This window comes from Erinaceus europaeus, chromosome 6, assembly GCF_950295315.1.
Source record: "Erinaceus europaeus chromosome 6, mEriEur2.1, whole genome shotgun sequence".
NCBI lineage: Eukaryota > Metazoa > Chordata > Mammalia > Eulipotyphla > Erinaceidae > Erinaceus > Erinaceus europaeus.
In genome coordinates, this window is record NC_080167.1 from 695,647 (window position 1) to 717,056 (window position 21,410).

At 61.6% G+C, this 21,410-nt stretch overlaps 1 protein-coding gene across 1 annotated transcript in view; it reads right to left on the bottom strand.

The window, feature by feature from the left end:
- Window positions 1–3,480: 3,480 nt before the first annotated feature.
- ADGRD1 (adhesion G protein-coupled receptor D1) overlaps window positions 3,481–21,410 on the bottom strand; it is a 37,731-nt gene continuing 19,801 nt past the window's right edge. The window contains 12 exon segments of the mRNA XM_060192717.1: window positions 3,481–4,570; window positions 5,385–5,477; window positions 5,916–5,957; window positions 6,733–6,859; window positions 6,969–7,060; window positions 7,326–7,392; window positions 7,650–7,716; window positions 8,102–8,255; window positions 8,463–8,574; window positions 9,755–9,858; window positions 11,417–11,540; window positions 20,297–20,370. Of these exon segments, the coding sequence (XP_060048700.1) occupies window positions 4,478–4,570; window positions 5,385–5,477; window positions 5,916–5,957; window positions 6,733–6,859; window positions 6,969–7,060; window positions 7,326–7,392; window positions 7,650–7,716; window positions 8,102–8,255; window positions 8,463–8,574; window positions 9,755–9,858; window positions 11,417–11,540; window positions 20,297–20,370 (1,149 nt within the window). The 3' untranslated portion in view covers window positions 3,481–4,477.

Genomic DNA, 21,410 nt, shown 5'->3' on the forward strand with positions numbered 1-21,410 from the left:
CCATCAGAGCAGACACCACACCAGCTGCAGGAGGAAGGCATATCCCCCCTCGGCAGGGAGGGCCATGCAGGGGTGGGCACGGGGGAGGCTGGACGGCACCAAGGGCTCTGGGGGACAGGCACCAGCACTTGCTGAGTACTGCTGTGTCCCTGGGTGGCAGTAGGTGGTCATGGGTGTCACCTAGTGATGTTTCCTCCCTTGCCAGGATCTGAGATGTGCACTCTTGCTAGAGCTGTGTCTGCTGTCCCCAGGATGGGGGGGGGAGGTTTAGGGGCAGGGGCTGGGACAGGAGTGTCCCTGGATTTACTGGGGACAGGGGCTGGGGACAAGAGTGTCCCTGGATTTACTGGGGGCAGGGGCTGGGGACAGGAGTGTCCCTGGATTTACTGGGGACAGGGGCTGGGGACAGGAGTGTCCCTGGATTTGCTGGGGACAGGGGCTGGGGACAGGAGCGTCCCTGGATTTGCTGGGGACAGGGGCTGGGGACAGGAGTGTCCCTGGATTTACTGGGGACAGGGGCTGGGGACAGGAGTGTCCCTGGATTTGCTGGGGACAGGGGCTGGGGACAGGAGTGTCCCTGGATTTGCTGGGGATAGGCTGGGGACAGGAGTGTCCCTGGGTGGGCTGGGACAGGGGCTGGGGACAGGAGTGTCCCTGGTTGGGCTGGGACAGGGGCTGGGACAGGAGTGTCCCTGAATGGGCTGGGACAGGAGTGTCCCTGGATTTGCTGGGGACAGGGGCTGGGACAGGAGTGTCCCTGGATTTGCTGGGGACAGGGGCTGGGACAGGAGTGTCCCTGGATGGGCTGGGACAGGGGCTGGGACAGGAGTGTCCCTGGATGGGCTGGGACAGGAGTGTCCCTGGATTTGCTGGGGACAGGGGCTGGGACAGGAGTGTCCCTGCATGGGCTGGGACAGGGGCTGGGACAGGAGTGTCCCTGGATGGGTTGGGACAGGGGCTGGGGACAGGAGTGTCCCTGGATTTGCTGGGGACAGGGGCTGGGACAGGAGTGTCCCTGGATGGGCTGGGACAGGGGCTGGGACAGGAGTGTCCCTGGATTTGCTGGGGACAGGGGCTGGGACAGGAGTGTCCCTGGATGGGTTGGGACAGGGGCTGGGGACAGGAGTGTCCCTGGGTGGGCTGGGACAGGGGCTTGGGACAGGAGTGTCCCTGGATGGGCTGGGACAGGAGCTGGGACAGGAGTGTCCCTGGATTTGTTGGGGACAAGGGCTGGGACAGGAGTGTCCCTGGATGGGCTGGGATAGGGGCTGGGGACAGGAGTGTCCCTGGATGGGCTGGGATAGGGGCTGGGGACAGGAGTGTCCCTGGATGGGCTGGGACAGGAGCTGGGACAGGAGTGTCCCTGGATTTGTTGGGGACAAGGGCTGGGACAGGAGTGTCCCTGGATGGGCTGGGACAGGGGCTGAGGACAGGAGTGTCCCTGGGTGGGCTGGGACAGGGGCTGGGGACAGGAGTGTCCCTGGATGGACTGGGACAGGAGCTGGGACAGGAGTGTCCCTGGATTTGCTGGGGACAAGGGCTGGGACAGGAGTGTCCCTGGATGGGCTGGGACAGGGGCTGAGGACAGGAGTGTCCCTGGGTGGGCTGGGACAGGGCTGGGGACAGGAGTGTCCCTGGATGTGCTGGGACAGGGGCTGGGGACAGGAGTGTCCCTGGATGTCCCGTGCTGTCCTATCCTGTGTTGTCCTATGCTGAGGGGACCTGCTGACGGGCCGCTGTCATGTTCCCGCCCAGTCGCGCGGGGACTAATGCATTACAGGCAGCAAACATGGCCATTGCTGGGTGGGCCGACAGCACGAGGGCCATGCAGACAGACCTCAGGCCTGTGGCTTCCGTATTCAGGCTCAGTCCCCTGCACCACCACAAGCCAGAGCTGAGCAGGGCTCAGGTAAAACAAGCAGAAACAAAAATCACTTAGTTGGGACCTGTGTAGCATCTCTCACTTTTCCACACAAGACAAGCTTTTTTTTTCTGCTTCCAGGGTTATTGCCGGGGCTCGGTGCCCGCACCACGAATCCACTGCTCCTGGAGGCCACTTTTTCCCTTTTGTTTTGTTACCCTGGTTGTTTTACCATTGTTGTGGTTATTATTATCATTGTAATTGATGTTGTTGTTGGATAGGACAGAGAGAAATGGAGAGAGGAGGGGAAGACAGAGGAGGCTGGGGTGAGGGGGAGGCTGAGGTGAGGGAAGGCTAAGGTGAGGGGGAGGCTGAGGTGAGGGGGAAGCTGAGGTGAGGGGAAGCTGAGGTGAGGGGAAGCTGAGGTGATGGGGAAGCTGAGGTGAGGGGAAGGCTGAGGTGAGGGGAAGCTGAGGTGAGGGGAGGCTGAGTTGAGTGGTGGCTAAGGGGAGAAGGAATCTGAGCTGAGGGGGAGGCTATACTCTTTTGAAAATAACAAAACAAGTTAATCAACATGGAACTGGTTATGAATCAAAGTTAAGGAAAAGAACTTTGAGGTTTTCCCAGCAGATCAGACCAGGGTGAATGTCCACTGTGTGACCTCTGACCTCCTCTCTCTCAGCAGCTTCTAGGGACAGAGGCAGAGGAGGCAGAGAGGAGGCGGCTCTGCAGATCAGGACACCAGTCTGCACCACTGCCTGCGTGAGCTCCAGGGCCTCCTGCACTGGGGGGTGGGCGGGCAGCCTCTCACTGCAGCCCCAGCAGCAGCCCCCAAACCTCCCCAGAGCCCCAGAGTCACAGAGCTGTGTCACACAGTGGGGTGTCAGACTCTGGCTCACAGCACGAGGAAGGGTTCCATGGGAGTCAGGGATGCCGGGCAGCTGCCCTCCTCCAGCCCCTGACAGGCAGGTGCCCCACAGCCCCAAACAGCTCCCGCAGCAGCACTGACTCTAGAGCTGGGTTAATACTTAAACAGATGAAACAGAAACAGCAGGAATGTACACAAATGTCCCCTTTCCTTGTCTCAGAAGATAATGCAGTAGCAAAACAGATAGCAAAGTCCCCTCAAAAACTACGGCAGCTGGGGCCAGATGGCGGTGACCTGCATAAGTGCACAGGTCTCTGTGCACAAGGACCTGGGTCTGAACCTCAGCTCCCCGCCTGCAGGGGGGCTTCACAAGCAGAGAAGGGATGCAAGTGTTGTCCTCCCCCTTCTCTCAGTCTCTCCATCTCTATCCAGTACAACAGAAAAAGAAGCAAAGGGAGAAAGAAAGAGAAAAGAGAAGGGGGAGGAGAAGAAAGAAGGCAAGAAAAGAAGCGAATGCGGCACAGCTCCCACACGGAGACTCAGCTTGGCAGCGGCGTACCGCACCAAAGTAAAACACCCTGGGGTGGGCGGGGGGGAGTACAGGGCCAAGAAGGGTGACCGAGGACCCAGTGGGGCCGTATTGTGATGTGGGAAACTGGGGAATGTGATGCATGGACAAACTACTGTACTGACTGTGGAATGTAAAACACTAATTCCCCAGTAAAGAAATTAAAAAGAAAAGAAAAGGAACTCAGCTTGGACATTTTACCCGACAGTAACATCAGAGGAACAGCTGCCAGCAGGTCACCCACATCAGCATCAGCGATGGGGGGACACAGACACGCAGTCCAGGGAGATGAGAGCAAGGACCCCAGGAGGGGCCACAGAGGGAGCCGCACACGACAGACGCGGGCCGGACTGGGATGCGGGCTGGGCGGCCGAGCTGCAGGGGAGGGCATGGCTGGGCCCCCAGTGTGCACCCATGGATGTCCCCCGAGTGGAGGCTCCTGCAGCATATCCCCCAGGGCCCCAGAGGCCCTGCCCTGGGGCTGGCAGCACCTTACGGAGGATCCTCTCTTCTGGGATATCCAGGCTTCATTACGAAGACACATCATGGGGTGCACACGTCCCTGGGGGTGCTGGCTCAGCTCTGCACAGGGCAGACGGCCAGAGGCGGGGCTGGGGGGCTGGGGGGCTGGGGGCCAGGAACCAGGGTGCCAGGGGGCCGGGGGGCCAGGCCCGAGGCCTGAGGCAGGAGAGGATGTGAGCAGGGCTGAGCTGTGTGGGCACGGGGTGCAGGCTCAGGGTTTCAGGCAAGACCTCCAGTATCCCCCAGTCTGGCTGGGCTCATCCCACAGCAGACACGGCCTCCCGGGCATCTCCAGCCTCCCCCCACAGCAAGCGGGGAGCAGTTTTCCAGGGGCAGTCAAGTCTAGCCCAGGGCCGCTCCTGCCAGAGGCCCCTTGGAGCCGGCCCCTGCAATGGCCTCAGAGGCTGAGTGCCATCCATGGCTGCTGGCGAGGAGACACTGGGGAGATGCCCCCGTGGGCTCGGCCAGCAGAGGGGTGTGTCCCTTCGGCCAGCAGAGGGGACGTGAGGGTCCAGCTCTTGACACGGGGGGCCGCCGAGGCAGGGATACCTCAAGGTCATTCTGCACCCTCAGAGCACCGGGAGCTCCGGCCTGTCACCTGGGCGGCTGAGTCAGAGTGGTGGGTGCAGGTGGGTGCTCTGTGGGGGCTGCCCCCAGCTCACACGGCAGACAGGTCCACGGGGTGGGCAGAGTGGCTGCTCTGGTCCCAGGGGCCTGGCTTGGTGGCCGAGACTGGGCGCTGCCCATTCACCTGCACGGGGGTGAGGAGTGAGGACGTGGCTCCTTGGGGGCCAGGAAGCTGCCCACCCACCATCCATCCCCCCAATTCTACCACCCACACCCATCACTGGTGCCTGTCAGGCTGCTGGCCTCGCTGCTCAGCCACGTCCACTCACCCACGGCCCCACCCTCTACCTGCGACACCCACATCCTCCCACCCATGTCCACCCAGCCCTCACCTCCACCACCCACTCGCGCATCACTCCGTCATCCCTCACCACCCACCATCCATATAGCCGCCATCCTCATCATCTTTATTTTTTGTATAGAGACAGAGATCTAGAGGGTAGGGCTGGGTGGCAGCGCACCTGGTTGAGTGCACGTGTTTCAATGCGCAGGGACCCAGGCTCAAGCCCCCAGTCCCCACCTGCAGGGGGAAAACTTTGCAAATAGTGAACCAGGGCTACAGGTGTCTCTCTTATCCCTCTCTACCTCCCCTCCCCCCTCAATTTCTGGTTACCTCTACCCAATAAATAAAGATAAAACAAAATTAAAAGAGAGAGACAGACAGACAGACAGAGAGAGACGCCTGCAGACCCACTTCGCCACTTGTCAAGCTTCCCACCTGCAGGTAGGGACAGTGGCTGGAACCCGGGGCCTTGAGCATAGTAATGCGTGTGTTTAACCAGGTGTGCCAGCCCATGGCGGCTCCCTTCCCATCTATCCATTTCTTCATTCATCCATCCTTACACCATCCCCACCCTCCAGCACCCACCATCTGCCCATCTGTCCACCACATGCCCAGGAGGACAGTGCCCAGGAGGGCATCCATCGAGGGCACTCACGATGTCAGAGGCGGAGCGCTTCCCGGAGGCGTTGCGCGTGGAGCTGCTGCTCAGGGACCAGACCTTGGCTTTGTGCTGGAAGGCGGCTCTCACCTAGGAGAAGGGGGCTGATGGGCTGGGCCTGACTCTCCACAGGGCTGGGACTCACACTGGGGGCCGGGCGCCTCAGAGGGCACTCAGGCTGTGTCTGGGCCCATGTGCCCCACAGTGCAGGCCTGTGTTGGGGGATGGCTGGGAGCTCACTGCCCAAGCCCTGGACACCCAGCTGGGTCCCAGCTCCCTGACTGCATGCAGTCCTGCAGGTCGGGGGCGGGGGGACCCTGCTGTGCTGCTTAGTGGCCAGGATGGTACAGACGGCTGGGGGGACAGCCACACTGTACCAGGACTCTCCCCTGGGCCTCCCCCTGGGATCACCCACCTGGGACCCCACCCACAAGGACCTCCCACTGGGACTGCCCACCTGGGACCACCCTCCCAGGAACGATTTTCACCAAGCCCAGGGAGCAGGACCAGTGCGGGGAGAGGACCCACCTCTGAGTTGAGCACACAGTGAAAGAGAAAGATGAACAGCCCCTGGGGAGAGGCAACAGGGTCAGGGCCCGGCTGGGGGCTAGAGGCTAAAGCTGGGGGCCTGGAGCTGAGGCTGGGGGCTGGGGCTGAGGCTGGGGCCTGGGGCTGAGGCTAGGGGCTGGGGCTGAGGCTGGGGGCTGGGGCTGGGGGCTGGGGCTTGAGGCTGGGGGCTGAGGCTGGGGGCTGGAGCTGAGGCTGGGGGCTGGGGCTGGGGGCTGGGGCTGGGGGCTGGGGCTGGGGGCTGGGGCTGGGGGCTGGGGCTTGAGGCTGGGGGCTGAGGCTGGGGGCTGGGGCTGGAGGCTGGGGGTTGAGGCTGGGGGCTGGGGATGGGGGCTGAGGCTGGGGGCTGGGGCTGGGGGCTGGGCCTATGGGCTGAGGCTGGGGGCTGGGGGCTGAGGCTGGGGGCTGAGGCTGGAGGCTGAGTCTGAGTCTGAGTCTGAGTCTGAGGCTGAGGCTGGGGTTGGGGCCTGTGGGCTGAGGCTGGAAGCTGAGGCTTGGGGCTGAGGGCTGGGGCTGGAAGCTGAGGCTGGGACTGGGGCCTGTGGGCTGAGGCTGGAGGCTGGGGCCTGGGGGCTGGGGGCTGAGTCTGGTGACTGGACCTGGGGAGTTGGGGACTGGGACTGGGGCCTGAAGGTCTGGGGGGCTGGGGTTTGAGCATGGGGCCTGGATGCCTGGGGGTTGAGCCTGGATGCTGGGGTGAGATGTTGGGGTCCAGGAGATTGGGGTGCCCACCCATCCTGTCAGGGGCTCCCTCCCAGCAGCAGGTCTGGGCACCCACCTGGAGGGAGTTGAGGGCGGCAAACACATACTGGAAGGCCAAGGCCTGGCTATTGACGGCTAGCACGCCGAAGACCCAGGAGGTGCCCAGGATGGGCAGCAGCACGGCCACGGCCCTCACGGTCAGCCTGAAAGGTGGGGCATCTGGGGTGGGGCTCTGGGAGTGAGGGGCCCAGCTCACACCACCCTGGTCTCAGGCCCCGGGTGGGAGTGGAGACAGGAGGGACTGGGGCTGACCTGAGGGCGCCAGGGTCCCCGTGGGCCTTATAGCTGTCGGCGCTGACCTGGGAGATGACCCGGCTCACAGCCACGAGGATGCCAGCATTGATCTGGGGGAGTGGGGCCAGCTCAGACCTTGCCGCCCCACCCAGATGGGCGCTGTCTGGGTGACAGTGTCCCTGCAGCAGGACTCACCTACTGTCCCCAGAGCATACCCAGGGCTCCAACCCCGTCCTGTTTCTCAGGAGAGGGGTGTTATGTCCCTGTGGTCAAGGCCACCACCAGGAGAGGCCCAGCACAGACTGCCACCCCCAGGCCCCCAACAGCAGAGGGTTTAGGGTTCTCTATGGCTGCGACCCTGAATCGCTGACGTACCACGATGACCAGCAGGGCAGGGGCCACGAAGGCCCAGATGGCGCCGGTATCCAGAGACAGCCAGCAACTGCAGGGGAGGGAGGGGTGAGCTGGAGTCCCCAGGGCAGGACAGGGGACTGCCACCCACCAGCCACGGGGACCCCCAGGGACAGGGACAACGTCCACCCCAGAGACAGCCCTTCGGGACACGGACTGACCCTCAGGACATGGGGACACCCCACGGACTGACCCGCAGGTCACGGGGACACCCCTCCCACAGCAGGCGGTGGCTGGGGCACCCATGGCATCCTGCCTTCCCAGGGCTCAGAGCACATCCTCGCTTACTTGTTACTGGTCCCGTAACTGTCCACAGTGGAGGACACCGAGATGACGCAGATGAGAAGAGGAACCCCTGAGGAGTGAGCACAGGGGCCTCCTGAGCCCATCCCACCCAGCCACCCTCTGCCTCATGGGAGGGTGAAAACTCCTGCTAAACAAGGACCCAGCATGGAGGGGTGTGAGTGTGCGTGTGGACACTAGGCACCTGCCGCCTCTCCTCCCCTCACAGGACGAAGATATGCAGGTGTCATTGTCACAGCCAGAAGGGCAGGGCAACTAGCAGCAGCAGGAGAGAGAGCTGGTTGTGGCCTGTGGAGAGCAGGCCCTGCCGGGAGGAGGCACCCAGCTTCCCAGCCCTGCACCAAGGCTGCAGCTCCCAGGCTGTGGGGCACCCGGGAAGGCCGAGGACTCCCGCCCGCACGCCCGCACGCCCGCACGCCCGCACCGGTCCCGCGTACCCCAGCCCAGCCCGCAGTAGCAGAGGTGCTTGCCGTCCTCCGACCCAAAGGCCTTGAGGACCAGGCGGTACAGGTGCAGCCCTTCCACCAGCATCCAGGCGAAGGCGCTCAGGAAGAAGTAATGCAGCAGCACGGCCAGCGCTCGGCAGGGCAGCTGCGCGAGGGGCAGGGGGCGCTGGGCACCTGGCACAGGGGTGAGGCCCCCCAGCACCCCTACCGGCTTCTCTCATGGCCTCCCCCCTCCCGAGACCTGGCCCCCTCGTGGGAAGGGGGTAAGCCGTGGCTCCGGAGAGCTGGTCCCTGCAAGGCCACCCAGCACGGGGACCCAGCCGCGGGGAGGCCGGGGCAGAGCTGCACCCACCGAGCCCGGCTGGAGGCAGAAGCTGACCAGCAGCAGGACCTGGGCCACCAGCACAGCCAGCGACAGGTGGGCGTGGATGCGGTGGCGCTGGGCCTGCAGCGTGCTGACCGACCTGCGGGAGAGGAGAGCGCTGCCCACCCGCCCTTCCGCTGGCCTTTCCGGAGACACACCCCTCGGACCCCAGGCCACACCCCTCGGACCCCAGGCCACACCCCTCAGACCCCAGGCCACACCCCTCCAGACCCAGGCCACACCCCTAGGACCCCCAGGCTACACCCCATCGGACCCAGGACCCAGGCCACACTCCTCGGACCCCAGGCCACCCCCTCCAGACCCAGGCCACACCCCTCAGACCCCAGGCCACACCCTTCAGACACCAGGCCACACTCCTCGGACCCCAGGCCACCCCCTCCAGACCCAGGCCACACCCCTCCAGACCTAGGCCACACCCCTCGGACCTCCCAGGCCACACCCCATCGGACCCAGGCCACACTCCTCGGACCCCAGGCCACCCCCTCCAGACCCAGGCCACACCCCATCGGACCCAGGCCACACTCCTCGGACCCCAGGCCACACCCCTCGGACCCCCAGGACACCCCCTCCAGACCCAGGCCACACCCCTCGGACCTCCAGGCCTCACCCCATCCGACCCCGGGCCACACCCCTCCAGACCCAGGCCACACCCCTCCCGACCCAGGCCACACCCCTCCCGACCCCCGGGCCACACCCCTCGGACCCCAGGCCACACCCCTCGGACCTCAGGACACACCCCTCCCGAAACCCGGGCCACACAACCCCTGTTCCGAGCCCTCCCCCCCATGCAGGCTGTACCCCCCTTCCTGCTTGGGCCTTGGTTGTGGGACAGGCGTGTCCCTGCTTCCTGCACTGCTGTCCCCACCCCTGCAGGGCTTGGCCTGGACGTGGTGGCCTGAGAGGACCGCAGGGAGAGACAGCTCCAGGCCCGTGTCCCACGCTGGGCCCCGCAAGCTGCCTGAGCGCCTGGCCTCCCTGACAGCAAGCGCAGGCTCCCCGAGCCCCACCAGTGTGACCCCGCAGGCAGAGAGGGGCCCAGGGCCGGGAGCGCCCCTCGCGGAAGAGGTCAGGTGCGGGCACCCACGTCTGCAGCGCTCCCCCCACCCCAGGAAGGCCTCCCAGGGCCCCGGGAAGCGGGCTCGCTGCCAGCGCAGGGCAGCCTGCAGGCCCCGCCTGGGCTCCTCCCTCCCCGCACCCACACCAGGAGGCCCACCCGCGGGTCTGTGCGCAGCAGCCCCCCGCCCAGGACCGTGACTCACGACAGCAGCGCAAAGGTGAGCAGCGTGGCGACCAGGCAGACCACCGACACCGAGCAGCCCACGTAGCTGAGGGACGACAGCGCCACCTGGTGTCCACGTGGGAGCTGCGGCAGAGAGGGTCAGCAGGTGCCGGGCGCCCCCGGGCTGACCCAGGCCGGACCCAGGCTGACCCCCAGGGCTGACCGCCCCCAGGCTGACCCCTGAGGCTAAGCCCCCAGGCTGACCCAGGCCGGACGCAGGCAGGACCCAGGCTGACCCCCGAGCTAAGCCCCCAGGCTGACCCCTGAGGCTAAGCCCCCAGGCTGACCTAGGCTGACCCAGGCAGGACCCAGGCTGACCCCGAGATAAGCCCCCAGGCTGATCCCTGAGGCTAAGCCCCCAGGCTGACCCAGGCTGACCCAGGCAGGACCCAGGCTGACCCCGAGCTAAGCCCCCAGGCTGACCCAGGCAGGACCCAGGCTGACCCCGAGCTAAGCCCCCAGGCTGACCCCTGAGGCTAAGCCCCCAGGCTGACCCAGGCTGACCCAGGCAGGACCCAGGCTGACCCCGAGCTAAGCCCCCAGGCTGACCCCCAGTGCTGACCGCCCCCAGGCTGGACCCAGGCTGACCCCCGAGCTAAGGCCCCAGGCTGACCCCTGAGGCTAAGCCCCCAGGCTGACCCAGGCCGGACCCAGGCAGGACCCAGGCTGACCCCCGAGCTAAGCCCCCAGGCTGACCCCCAGTGCTGACCGCCCCCAGGCTGGACCCAGGCTGACCCCTGAGCTAAGCCCCCAGGCTGACCCCTGAGGCTAAGCCCCCAGGCTGACCCAGGCCGGACCCAGGCAGGACCCAGGCTGACCCCCGAGCTAAGCCCCCAGGCTGACCCCCAGTGCTGACCGCCCCCAGGCTGGACCCAGGCTGACCCCCGAGCTAAGCCCCCAGGCTGACCCAGGCAGGACCCAGGCTGACCCCCGAGCTAAGCCCCCAGGCTGACCCCTGAGGCTAAACCCCCAGGCTGACCCAGGCCGGACCCAGGCAGGACCCAGGCTGACCCCCGAGCTAAGCCCCCAGGCTGACCCCCAGTGCTGACCGCCCCCAGGCTGGACCCAGGCTGACCCCCGAGCTAAGCCCCCAGGCTGACACAGGCCGGACCCAGGCTGACCCCCGAGCTAAGCCCCCAGGCTGACCCCTGAGGCTAAGCCCCCAGGCTGACCCAGGCCGGACCCAGGCAGGACCCAGGCTGACCCCCGAGCTAAGCCCCCAGGCTGACCCCCAGTGCTGACCGCCCCCAGGCTGGACCCAGGCTGACCCCTGAGCTAAGCCCCCAGGCTGACCCAGGCAGGACCCAGGCTGACCCCCGAGCTAAGCCCCCAGGCTGACCCAGGCCGGACGCAGGAAGGACCCAGGCTGACCCCCGAGCTAAGCCCCAGGCTGACCCCTGAGGCTAAGCCCCCAGGCTGACCCAGGCAGGACCCAGGCTGACCCCCAAGCTAAGCCCCCAGGCTGACCCCCAGGGCTGACCGCTCCCAGGCTGACCCAGGCCCAACTCAGGGCTAACAGAAGGGTGTCTGGAGCATGGAGGGCAGAGCGTCCCAGCTGAGGGTCCTGCAGGAGAGCAGCCCTGGGGGAGGGAGACCCCTATGAGGTGGCCCGTCCCGCTGCAGGCAGTGGCTGGAGACTCACCTCCAGCGGGACCACCTGCATGAGGATGGCGAAGTTGGTGAGGTGGCTGCAGTGGCAGGTGGTGAAGGTGAGATTGCTGGCTGTCAGCACACAGCCCTCATCTGACCAGACGCCATGCCCGGAGCTGGGGGGAGAAACGGGCTCAGGCGACAGGCTGAGGGGATGGGCTGAGGGGACACCATGCCTGGAGCTGGGGGGAGAAATGGGCTGAGGGGACGGGCTGAGGGGGACACCATGCCCAGAGCTGGGGGGAGAAACGGGCTGAGGGGACGGGCTGAGGGGACACCATGCCTGGAGCTGGGGGGAGGCGATGGGCTGAGTGTGGCCTGGAACGTGTGTTCAGGAACACATATGCCTGGGAACATGTGTTGCCAGGCATGTGTCTGTGCCTGGTGTGTGCCCACTGGAGGAGCAGGACCCACCATGGGCAGTACACATGGGGAACTTGGACACCAGGCAGAGTCAGGCCACCCTATGACCTTCCAGAAGCTTCGACTCTGACAGGCACAGACTAAGCACTGAGAAGCCAGACAAGTCTACCCAGGACAGAGACCCGCCAGAGAGATGGGGCACCTCTGCCTCTGCCAGACAGCAAGGCTGGGGGAACAACAGAACACAGACTTGGACGGGGCAGCTGACCCCAGGGAGTCTCTCGTCCACAGCAGAGGAGCAGGGGCTGCAAGGAAGGGACTAAGACACCTCCTCTCAGGCTCAAGGCAGTCGCTACTACAGAACAGTTAAAAGGAATGATGGCGCCTTAGCAGTCCATGGGATGGCGAGATGGGATGGGACCATAAAACACAGCCTGGAATGCAAATGAGAAAAACGACAAAGAAGAGAGGGGAGAATCTGGAAGCAACCACACGCAGTGTGAATCATCTAACTGCCAGTCAGAAGCCGAAACTGGAGACTGAATTGAAGCTGCCAGACCTCTCGGCGGCACTGTGAAAGCACTATCCACTTTCAGGGTAAAGTCAGACAGGAGGAGAGCAGACACTGAGTGAGGAAGTTCCCCAGCTGAGGACATGTGTTCTCACTCGCAAGGACCCAGGTTCAAGCCCTTGGGCCCCATCTGCAGGTGGGACCTTTTACAAGCCGAGCCTCAGGTGTCCCTCTCCATTTCTCTGTTACGAAAGCCTGCCGGGAGCGGTGGATTTGGCATGCAGGCACCCAGCCCCAGCGATAATCCTGGTTAACAAGGAAAGAAAGAAACAGAGAAAGGAAGGGAGGAAGGAATGGAAAGAGGAAGAAAGGAAGGGAGGGAGGAATGAAGGAAGAGTAAGTCAGAACAGGGTCCAGAGAGATAGTGCAGTGGGCGGGGCGAGCCCAGCTCCACGTGGGAAGCGTCACAGTGCAGGTGACGGGCTGCCCTTCCGTCTCTGTGTCATATGTGAGTAGGGAAACTGTGGCCAACACTGGTGAAACCACACCGGCTGGAGGCCCCAGCTCTGGGGAGGAGAGTGAGAGGTGTGGGGCTCGCGGGCGGTGCTGGGTCTCTGCAGACAAAGAGAAAGACGGGGGCTAGGTGGCGGCGCACCTGGTTAAGTGCACATATTACAGCGTGCAAGGACCTGGGTTCAAGCCCCTGGTCCCCACCTGCAGGGGGAAAAGCTTCATAAGCGGTGAAGCAGGTCTTCAGGTGTCTCTGTCTCTCCCCCTCTCCCTCCTCTCTCAATTTCGGTCTTTCTCTATCCAATAATAAATAAATAAATAAAATATTTTTAAAAAGAAAGATGGTGGTGCAGGGAGGTGGTTCTGTGGGGAGCCTGTGGGGGGCAGGAGGCTGAGAGCCTGAACAGCCATTTCCAGGGTGCGGGGAGGAGGGGTCCTCAACTCTGGCTGGGGACCTCAGCAGAAGTCGGCATGGGGAGAAGCAGCCCAGCTCCAGTGAGAGGCCCCACTGCTGGCTGAGGGGTGGGCTGGCGGGGCGGGGCCTAGGCTCCTGGGACGTGGACTGAGAGACTGCAGGCAGAGCGTTCTTCCCTGGGGCCCTAGTCAGGGAGTCCTGGGGTTCCCACACAGACACGATGGTCTAGACCTCTAACAGATCCTCTCTCCACTGTCACTGGTCACCTCCATCAGGAACAACATAATGGGTCCCTCTGTGGCCCTATAAGACCTTGTCCTCCATGTGGATCAACAATGGTAGGGAATGTTCCATTCTCTGAATGGGAGGTTGGATAACACACTCTACCACCTGAGGAAGACGGGTCCTGCAATGAGTGCAGCCTGGAAGGTTCCCAGCCATGACCACAGACTGTGAGCTCAGACCTACAGGGTTGCAGAGGCTACACAGGCTCCTGCACTGAATATGGGCCCCAGATCAAATCGATGGGTTTACAGTCAACAATATTTAGACACTTTCCCATATTTGGGAGCAGCTCTCTTCCCTGATCCAGCTTTCTAGTCCTATTCCCAACTCTGAAACCATCTTCCCAGACAAACTGTTGACCCATTGGCATGTTAGCTGTTGGGAGCAGGCAAAAATCGGTAAAGTTATGGGCCCCTGGGAATATCCCTAAAATAGACTTACCAGCCTTTTCCAAAATGGAGACCCCCAAATCTCATCTGCTATATTCTTGCCTTTAGGTTACAGATTATTAAACAATTTGTCCTCTTTTATAGTTTAATGCTTTTTAGCAACCAAGTTTCAGATGTTACCATGGTGCCAGCCTGACTTTCCTGGGCAGACGACCCCACCAGTGTGTCCTGAAGCCCCACCTCTCCAGACTCCTGCCCCACTAGGGAAAGATAGAAACAGGCTGGGGGTGTGGATCCACCTGCCAATGTCCATGTTGAGCGGAGAAGCAATTACAGAAGCCAGGCCTCCCACCTTCTGCAGCCCACAATGACCCTGGGTCCATACTCCCAGAGGGATAAAGAATAGGGAAGCTTTCAAGGGAGGGGATGGGATATGGAGTTCTGGTGGTGGGAATTGTGTGGAGTTGTACCCCTCTTATCCTATGGTCTTGTCAATATTTCCGTTTTATAAATAAAATAAAATAAAATAAGAAAACGCCTCCTCACAGATTTAACTGAGTTGGGGAGGTGGTACAGGGGTCTGCAGACAGATGCTTCTGCCTGGGGCTCTGAAGGTTCAATCCCAGCATCAACATCAGCCAAAGCTGGGGAATGTTCTGGTATCTCTTTCATAAATACACAAATTAATTAAATATTAAAACAAAAAAGACAACATTATGATTCTGCAAAAGACTCTCCTGCCTGAGGCTCTGAGGACTCAGTCCAATCCCAGCATCACCATCAGCCAGAGCTCATCAGGGCTCTGGTTAAGAAAAATAAATAAACAAACAAACAAACAAAAGCAAATAAACTTATGTAAAGCATTTTACAGACCCCAAAATATTTCATTAAAACCCCACAGCAGAAAAACCTCTAGCAAGTCCCTGGAATAGTCAGAATAAACCATAAACTTGGAAATAGTGCATGAGTTGAGGAGGAAGTCACAAAGAATATAAGAAAAATTCCAATTTAAAGAAAATTAAAACTACATATCAACATTTTATGAGACACAACTCAAATGGTGCTTACAGGAAAAATTATAACAATAAATGTTTGGATTAGAAATTAATAAAGGTGTCACCATGATCTAACCTACCTCTCTAGCAATTAAAAGACAAAGAGCAGGGGGTCGGGCGGTGGCACAGTGGGTTAAGCGCACGTGGCGCAAAGCGCAGGGATCGGCATAAGGATCCCAGTTCGAACCCCGGCTCCCCACCTGCAGGGGAGTCGCTTCACAGGCGGTGAAGCAGGTCTGCAGGTGTCTATCTTTCTCTCCTCCTCTTTGTCTTCCCCTCCTCTCTCCATTTCTCTCTGTCCTATCCAACAACGAATTGTGTCAACAAGGGCAATAATAATAACCACAACGAGGCTACAACAAGGGCAACAAAAGGGGGAAAAAATGGCCTCCAGGAGCGGTGGATTCATGGTGCAGGCACCGAGCCCAGCAATAACCCTGGAGGAGGAAAAAAAAAAAAAAAGACAAAGAGCAGATTAACACCAAAGCCAGCGGAAGGAAGTTAAAGCCAGAGAGGAATGGTCCGGGAGGCAGCGCAGTGGATAAGGTACTGGATTCTCAACCATGAGGTCCTGAGTTCTATCCCCGGCAGCACATGTACCAGAGTGATGGCTGGTTCTTTCTCTCCTCCTAACTTTCTCATGAGTAAACAAATAAATTCTTTTAAAAGAAAACAGAGAGGAGAATAAATCAGTGACAGACTAAATATGCAACATGGGAAAATCAGAGAACCAGAAGTCGCTTCTCTGAAGTGCTCCCTGAGCAGGAAACGCCCCAGGTGAGAGGACAGACAGACAGACAGACGTCAGGAGAGAGAAACCCCAGGCCACAGGTGAGAGGATAGACAGACAGCCCTCGGGAGAGAGAAGCCCCAGGCCACAGGTGGGCTGGTGGGTGATGGGGGCACAGGGCTGTGAGAGCCCCACCACAGGGACAGTGACTGGAGGGAACTCCCCTGAGAAGCAGTTGCAGGGGTTGGGGATACAGCCCGCCACCTGGGCATGCTGACGGGCACTTGGAAGCCAGCATCACAGAGGGCTGCAGCTTCTCTCGCCTGGCAAGCATCTGGGAGAGAGGCCTTCAGAGGCACACAGTACCTCATATGCACCCCAAATGTACCTCTTGCAAAAGTCCCTGACACCCCCACAAAAAGTCAGACTGGGCACAGACTACCAGGCTGCAGGGGCCAGGCCAGGCTCACAGGCCTTGCTCTCTCTCTGGTGCAGATGGGGAAATAAACCTCTCATGTAACTCAATCAAAGACTCTGACAAACGGGAGGCTTGGGCCCAGGCCCGCAGGGATGGCTCAGCACCCGGCTCCCCCATCACAGCCCAGGTGGAGACTGTCTGGAGGAGTGTGAACCAGAGGACACTGGCCAAGGGCACTCAGGGCATGCCAGGACCAGTGGGTGGCTCTCCTATGGGAGGAGGCCGTTGAGGTGCAGATAGGAGGCCCAGGGTGCTGGTAGGAGCAGGGGAGGGTGACAGGCAGGTAGTAGGAGCTGTCCCCAGGCCCCCAGGAGGAGCTGTCCCCAGGTCACCAGGCACAGAGCTGTCCCCAGGTCACCAGGCACAGAGCTGTCCCCAGCCCCCCAGGAGGAGCTGTCCCCAGGTCCCCAGGAGGAGCTGTCCCCAGGCCCCCAGGAGGAGCTGTCCCCAGGCCCCCAGGAGGAGCTGTCCCCAGGCCCCCAGGAGGAGCTATCCCCAGGCTCCCAGGAGGAGCTGTCCCCAGGCCCCCAGGCACAGAGCTGTCCCCAGGCCCCCAGGAGGAGCTATCCCCAGGCCCCCAGGAGGAGCTGTCCCCAGGCCTCCAGGCACAGAGCTGTCCCCAGGCCCCCAGGAGGAGCTGTCCCCAGGCTCCCAGGAGGAGCTGTCCCCAGGCCCCCAGGAGGAGCTGTCCCAAGGCCCCCAGGAGGAGCTGTCCCCAGACTCCCAAGAGAAGCTGTCCCCAGGTCCCCAGGAGGAGCTGTCTCTAGGACACAAAACACTGACTGTGGCCTCCTTGCTTTGCTTATTGGGTCTGGGAGCCAAGGCCATGATGGAGACAAGTGAGGACCCTCCCCAGAACACAGTCTCTGGAAGAAAGAAGGGCCCTGAGGGGATCGGGTGGAAGCACAGTGTGTTAAGCACACTAAGTGGGTTAAGTGGCGCAAAGTGCAAGGACTGGATAAGGATCCTGGTTCAAGCCCCAGACTCCCCACCTGCAGGGGGGTCACTTCACCCATTTCTGCAGCACAGAGACCTCACCCCAGGGGTCATCTCCTGTCTCTGCAGCACAGAGACCTCACCCCAGGGGTCATCTCCCGTCTCTGCAGCACAGAGACCTCACCCCAGGGGTGCTCTCCTGTCTCTGCAGCACAGAGATCTCACCCCAAGGGTCATCTCCTGTCTCTGCAGCACACAGACCTCATCCCAGGGGTCATCTCCCGTCTCTGCAGCACACAGACCTCACCCCAGGGGTCATCTCCTGTCTCTGCAGCACACAGACCTCACCCCAGGGGTCATCTCCCGTCTCTGCAGCACACAGACCTCACCCCAGGGGTCATCTCCCGTCTCTGCAGCACACAGACCTCACCCCAGGGGTCATCTCCCGTCTCTGCAGCACAGAGACCTCACCCCAGGGGTCATCTCCCGTCTCTGCAGCACACAGACCTCACCCCAGGGGTCATCTCCCGTCTCTGCAGCACACAGACCTCACCCCAGGGGTCATCTCCCGTCTCTGCAGCACACAGACCTCACCCCAGGGGTCATCTCCCGTCTCTGCAGCACACAGACCTCACCCCAGGGGTCATCTCCCGTCTCTGCAGCACACAGACCTCACCCCAGGGGTCATCTCCCGTCTCTGCAGCACACAGACCTCACCCCAGGGGTCATCTCCCGTCTCTGCAGCACACAGACCTCACCCCAGGGGTCATCTCCCGTCTCTGCAGCACACAGACCTCACCCCAGGGGTCATCTCCCGCCTCTGCAGCACAGAGACCTCACCCCAGGGGTCATCTCCCGTCTCTGCAGCACACAGACCTCATCCCAGGGGTCATCTCCTGCCTCTGCTGCACAGAGACCTCACCCCAGGGGTCATCTCCCATCTCTGCATCACAGACCTCACCCCAGGGGTCATCTCTTGTCTCTGCTGCACAGAGACCTCACCCCAGGGGTCATCTCCTGTCTCTGCATCACAGACCTCACCCCAGGGGTCATCTCCCGTCTCTGCAGCACAGAAACCTCACCCCAGGGGTCATCTCCTATCTCTGCAGCACACAGACCTCACCCCAGGGGTCATCTCCTGCCTCTGCAGCACACAGACCTCACCCCAGGGGTCATCTCCCGTCTCTGCAGCACACAGACCTCACCCCAGGGGTCATCTCCCGTCTCTGCAGCACACAGACCTCATCCCAGGGGTCATCTCCTGTCTCTGCATCACAGACCTCACCCCAGGGGTCATCTCCCGTCTCTGCAGCACAGAGACCTCACCCCAGGGGTCATCTCCCATCTCTGCATCACAGACCTCACCCCAGGGGTCATCTCTTGTCTCTGCAGCACAGAGACCTCGCCCCAGGGGTCATCTCCTATCTCTGCAGCACAGACCTCACCCCAGGGGTCATCTCCCGTCTCTGCAGCACACAGACCTCACCCCAGGGGTCATCTCCTGTCTCTGCAGCACAGAGACCTCACCCCAGGGGTCATCTCCTGTCTCTGCAGCACAGAGACCTCACCCCAGGGGTCATCTCCTGCCTCTGAAGCACACAGACCTCACCCCAGGGGTCATCTCCTGTCTCTGCAGCACAGAGACCTCACCCCAGGGGTCATCTCCCGTCTCTGCATCACAGACCTCACCCCAGGGGTCATCTCCTGTCTCTGCATCACAGACCTCACCCCAGGGGTCATCTCCCGTCTCTGCAGCACAGACCTCACCCCAGGGGTCATCTCCCGTCTCTGCAGCACACAGACCTCACCCCAGGGGTCATCTCCTGTCTCTGCAGCACAGAGACCTCACCCCAGGGGTCATCTCCCGTCTCTGCATCACAGACCTCACCCCAGGGGTCATCTCCCGTCTCTGCAGCACAGACCTCACCCCAGGGGTCATCTCCCGTCTCTGCAGCACACAGACCTCACCCCAGGGGTCATCTCCTGTCTCTGCATCACAGACCTCACCCCAGGGGTCATCTCCTGTCTCTGCAGCACACAGACCTCACCCCAGGGGTCATCTCCTGTCTCTGCAGCACACAGACCTCACCCCAGGGGTCATCTCCCATCTCTGCAGCACAGACCTCACCCCAGGGGTCATCTCTTGTCTCTGCAGCAGACAGACCTCACCCCAGGGGTCATCTCCTGTCTCTGCAGCACACAGACCTCACCCCAGGGGTCATCTCCCGTCTCTGCAGCACACAGACCTCACCCCAGGGGTCATCTCCTGTCTCTGCAGCACACAGACCTCACCCCAGGGGTCATCTCCCATCTCTGCAGCACAGAGACCTCACCCCAGGGGTCATCTCCCATCTCTGCAGCACAGACCTCACCCCAGGGGTCATCTCTTGTCTCTGCAGCAGACAGACCTCACCCCAGGGGTCATCTCCTGTCTCTGCAGCACACAGACCTCACCCCAGGGGTCATCTCCTGTCTCTGCAGCACAGAGACCTCACCCCAGGGGTCATCTCCCGTCTCTGCAGCACACAGACCTCACCCCAGGGGTCATCTCCTGTCTCTGCAGCACACAGACCTCACCCCAGGGGTCATCTCCCGTCTCTGCAGCACACAGACCTCATCCCAGGGGTCATCTCCTGTCTCTGCAGCACACAGACCTCACCCCAGGGGTCATCTCTTGTCTCTGCATCACAGACCTCACCCCAGGGGTCATCTCCCGTCTCTGCAGCACACAGACCTCACCCCAGGGGTCATCTCCTGTCTCTGCAGCACAGAGACCTCACCCCAGGGGTCATCTCCTGTCTCTGCAGCACACAGACCTCACCCCAGGGGTCATCTCCTGTCTCTGCATCACAGACCTCACCCCAGGGGTCATCTCTTGTCTCTGCTCTCACTTTCTTCCAGAAGACAGACCAGCATGGAGCCTCCCATTTAGCCAGAGCTCACTGCATCTGAGCGGTGGCTCAGTGGGTAGAGCATGGGATTTGCTCGCTTGAGGCGGCCAGTCCACCAAGCGTGCCAGGGCCTAGTCCGTCTGTCCCTCTGTCCGTCCATCCCTTCATCTTACTCATAAAACAAACTTTTTAAAACGTCCCCATAGCACTCCCCTGAAAGTGCCCCCAACTCTGACTCTACATGCTCCAGCCTCCTGTGTACATATGGGGGTGCAGCCGTGCCGTGGGTGTGCAGCATGTGGACCTCACCTGAAGTCCAGGAAAGCGCAGTACATGGCCACGCGGGTGCCCTGGCCGGTGGCCTCGCTGTGTTGCTGGCCGGTCTGGTGAGAGAGGCAGGTGTTCACGGGGACCCGGGACTCTGCCAGCCCAGGTATGGGCTCAGCTGTCCTTGCTGGGGCCCAGGACCCTGTGCCTCACCACCCCCGGGGGCTCCACCTGCAGCTGCCCAGAGGGTGGGGGTTTCTCCGGGACCCCACCCTCGGTGAGGGAGAACAGGCAGCCGAGGGACACCAGCACCCGGGTGCCATGGGGGCTTTTCCCTTGTCTCCACGGGTGAGGGTGGGGGCACTCGGACAGCTGGGTGGGTTCCGTCTGGGATGAGGCCTGGAGGGCAGGGGTCAGGCAGGAGCAGGGGAGCCTGGCTTGAGGATGACTACTGTCCAAGGGAGCGCCAAGCCCAGCTCTGTGGCCCATGGCAGCTCCAGGCCCATGGCAGAACCAACAGGAACTCGGCCTCAGCTGGACGGCCCCTCCCTCCTCCCTCTCCTCCCTCTGTCCCCCATCCAGCTCCTCCCGAGGACACTGAGTGTCTGTCCAGCTTCTCCAACAGCCACCCCCCAGCAGGGCCATGCAAAGTGCTCCCTTCAGACACATCCATTTAACTCAAACAAACAAAAAATCTGCATGCCTCTTTAACTGTCTTCAGGAATTAAATTAAAAGCAGCCATAAAAACAAAACAAAACACCAAATCTCAGAGCACTCCTGGCTCAGACAGGCTCCAATTACCTTGTTCTGGGAGGCTCCACTCTCTTAAAAATAGCTGAGGGACCAGCCCTGGGGACAGGACTCCCAACCACCATCAGCCTGGTCTTGCTGAAGCATGTGGCCAGTCACTCAGGATGGGGACATGCAGCCCCAGCCAATGCCCAGCTAATGCCAGAGTGCAGGAGTGTCCAGCCCCTGGGGGCTCCCAGCTAAGGGATATGCATGTGATAGTGCCAAGAGCAAGGAAAGGTCAGAGCTGTCCCCAGGCCCCCAGGAGGAGCTGTCTCTAGGCCACAAAACACAGACTGTGGCCACCTTGCTTTGCTTATTGGGTCTGGGAGCCAAGGCCATGATGGAGACAAGTGAGGACCCTCC